General features: G+C 35.1%; 1 protein-coding gene across 1 annotated transcript; it reads right to left on the bottom strand.

Moving 5' to 3' along the window:
- Positions 1-360: 360 nt before the first annotated feature.
- On the bottom strand, positions 361-1,671 carry LOC110035246 (the record flags this gene model as incomplete). The annotated part of the gene is made up of 3 exons (XM_020739478.1): positions 361-549; positions 829-1,429; positions 1,565-1,671. Coding segments are annotated over 3 exons (897 nt in total), but the record flags the coding sequence as incomplete, so codon positions are not given.
- Between the last annotated feature and the right edge of the window lie 89 nt (positions 1,672-1,760).

The raw sequence follows: 1,760 nt of genomic DNA, 5'->3' as shown, positions 1-1,760 counted from the left end.
TTGGCAAATCTAAATATTCCAACAAATGAGGAAAAGCAATTAACAGATGATGCAAAGCAAATAAAACAACTATTGTTCAATTGAGTTCAAAAAATGATAACAAACTATCTTAAGCATATAGCTAGACAAACTAGAAATATCTCATATCACAAGCTTACTTATAAAGCGTCCTGATATTCTATATAGCTTACGTAACGTCCCATAACAACTGGAGAAACTATATTTAAACACTTTAATTTGACTGTTAAGATGTCATCCTTTTTTTTATCTTGGATCCTCCAACGTAGAAGGTTATCTCACTTACAATAAAATGACTTCACATTTTACATCCAGATACACGGGAACCAAATTCACACTCACCTGCTCTCGTTAGTGGTGGATGATGCATGAGTTGTCTTTGTTCTGGCCTCCAACGTAGAATTGAATGGCTTTGATATTAATGCTGGGAATTGTTGGGCAATATTATCTTCCAACTTACTGATAGCTTTCGATTGTAGGCCGGAGCTTATTAATCCACGCAGCTTTGCAGATCCTCCAAATGTTATCTCCCTGTGTAAATCATGTCATCTTTCATTCAGAAAAACAGAAATGAATACTCCAATTTCCAATAAATTTGAATAATCGATATTTCTTTATCTGCATCAGGATTCATTTACTTTACAGCCGCTGAATTATTTAAAAATCACGTATAGAAATAAAAAAGACAGAAAAGTAGAGTATTCAAAATTTAGCAATTTTTTTTATCTTAAGTTAGCGATTTGTGTTCTCAAGGGCTTTGAAGAAACGAACTTAAAAGTGATAAAAGACGCATTATATGGAATATAGCACCTCTTCAGTGGTGGTAGAATAAGATTTTCTCGTGAGTTCTGTTTCTCAGGTGGTAGTTTAAGTTTTTGGCATTGATTCTGCTTCTCATCAATATTCTTCACTCCCTCAATAGATTTCTTTGGACCAGTGGAGTTGTTAGCATCTTTTGTAATTTGAATTGAACCAGTGAGACTTCCGCTTATCCCGGTTATTGGGCCTTGGCTTTGATTCTGAAGCACAATACCAGGATTTGGTAATTCATTCTCACTTGCTTTTGTCCAGCATCCTGAATTATATGAATCTACAGGGCTAGAGCTCATGGAAGGCGAACTGCTGATTGGCTGTATAGAACCATGTTTTTTCATTATTTCTCTTGGCTTGTCAGCATCGAAAGGAGTGCTCGCTGTCTTGATTTCCGGCAAAACTACTTCTGCAGAACCATCACCAGAAGACGGAAGACAAAAATATTGGTTGTTATCAGAATTATCATTTGTCAAGTAATTGCCTTGAGAATGTTCCCTCTGTGCCATAGTAAGATAATTTTTCTTCTTATTATTTTCTGGAATATTATCTCTGTCCCCAATGGATAGTTGGGTTTTGTGAGCAGAATCAGAAAGTTGGTCTGAAAAGGTGAAATGTCATAAGCATTTCTAAAGTATAACTATCTTCTGAAAGGATTCAGCGATCATAATATTTAAACATTACAACTATGTTAATTTTGAACCCCTTGATATGTTGGTGCTTGTGGAGATATTACCGGCTGACTGATGCTTCTTTTCATTGTTAGAAGAGTTCTCTGGTACATTTTTGTCGGAAAAATTGCAAGGTCTTTCATCCTCCGTTGATTTTGAATCAAGGTCAAAACTGTTCCAGTAGAACCAAATTTGGAAAAAAATGCATGAATTATGACATGGAATTTGTTTATATGAAAATAACATGCATACCTGTTGAAA

This window comes from Phalaenopsis equestris, unplaced genomic scaffold (genome assembly GCF_001263595.1).
Source record: "Phalaenopsis equestris unplaced genomic scaffold, ASM126359v1 Scaffold196984, whole genome shotgun sequence".
NCBI classification, from domain to species: domain Eukaryota; kingdom Viridiplantae; phylum Streptophyta; class Magnoliopsida; order Asparagales; family Orchidaceae; genus Phalaenopsis; species Phalaenopsis equestris.
The sequence above is the reverse complement of the archived record's forward strand: the minus strand, read 5'-3'. Positions and strand labels throughout refer to the sequence as shown.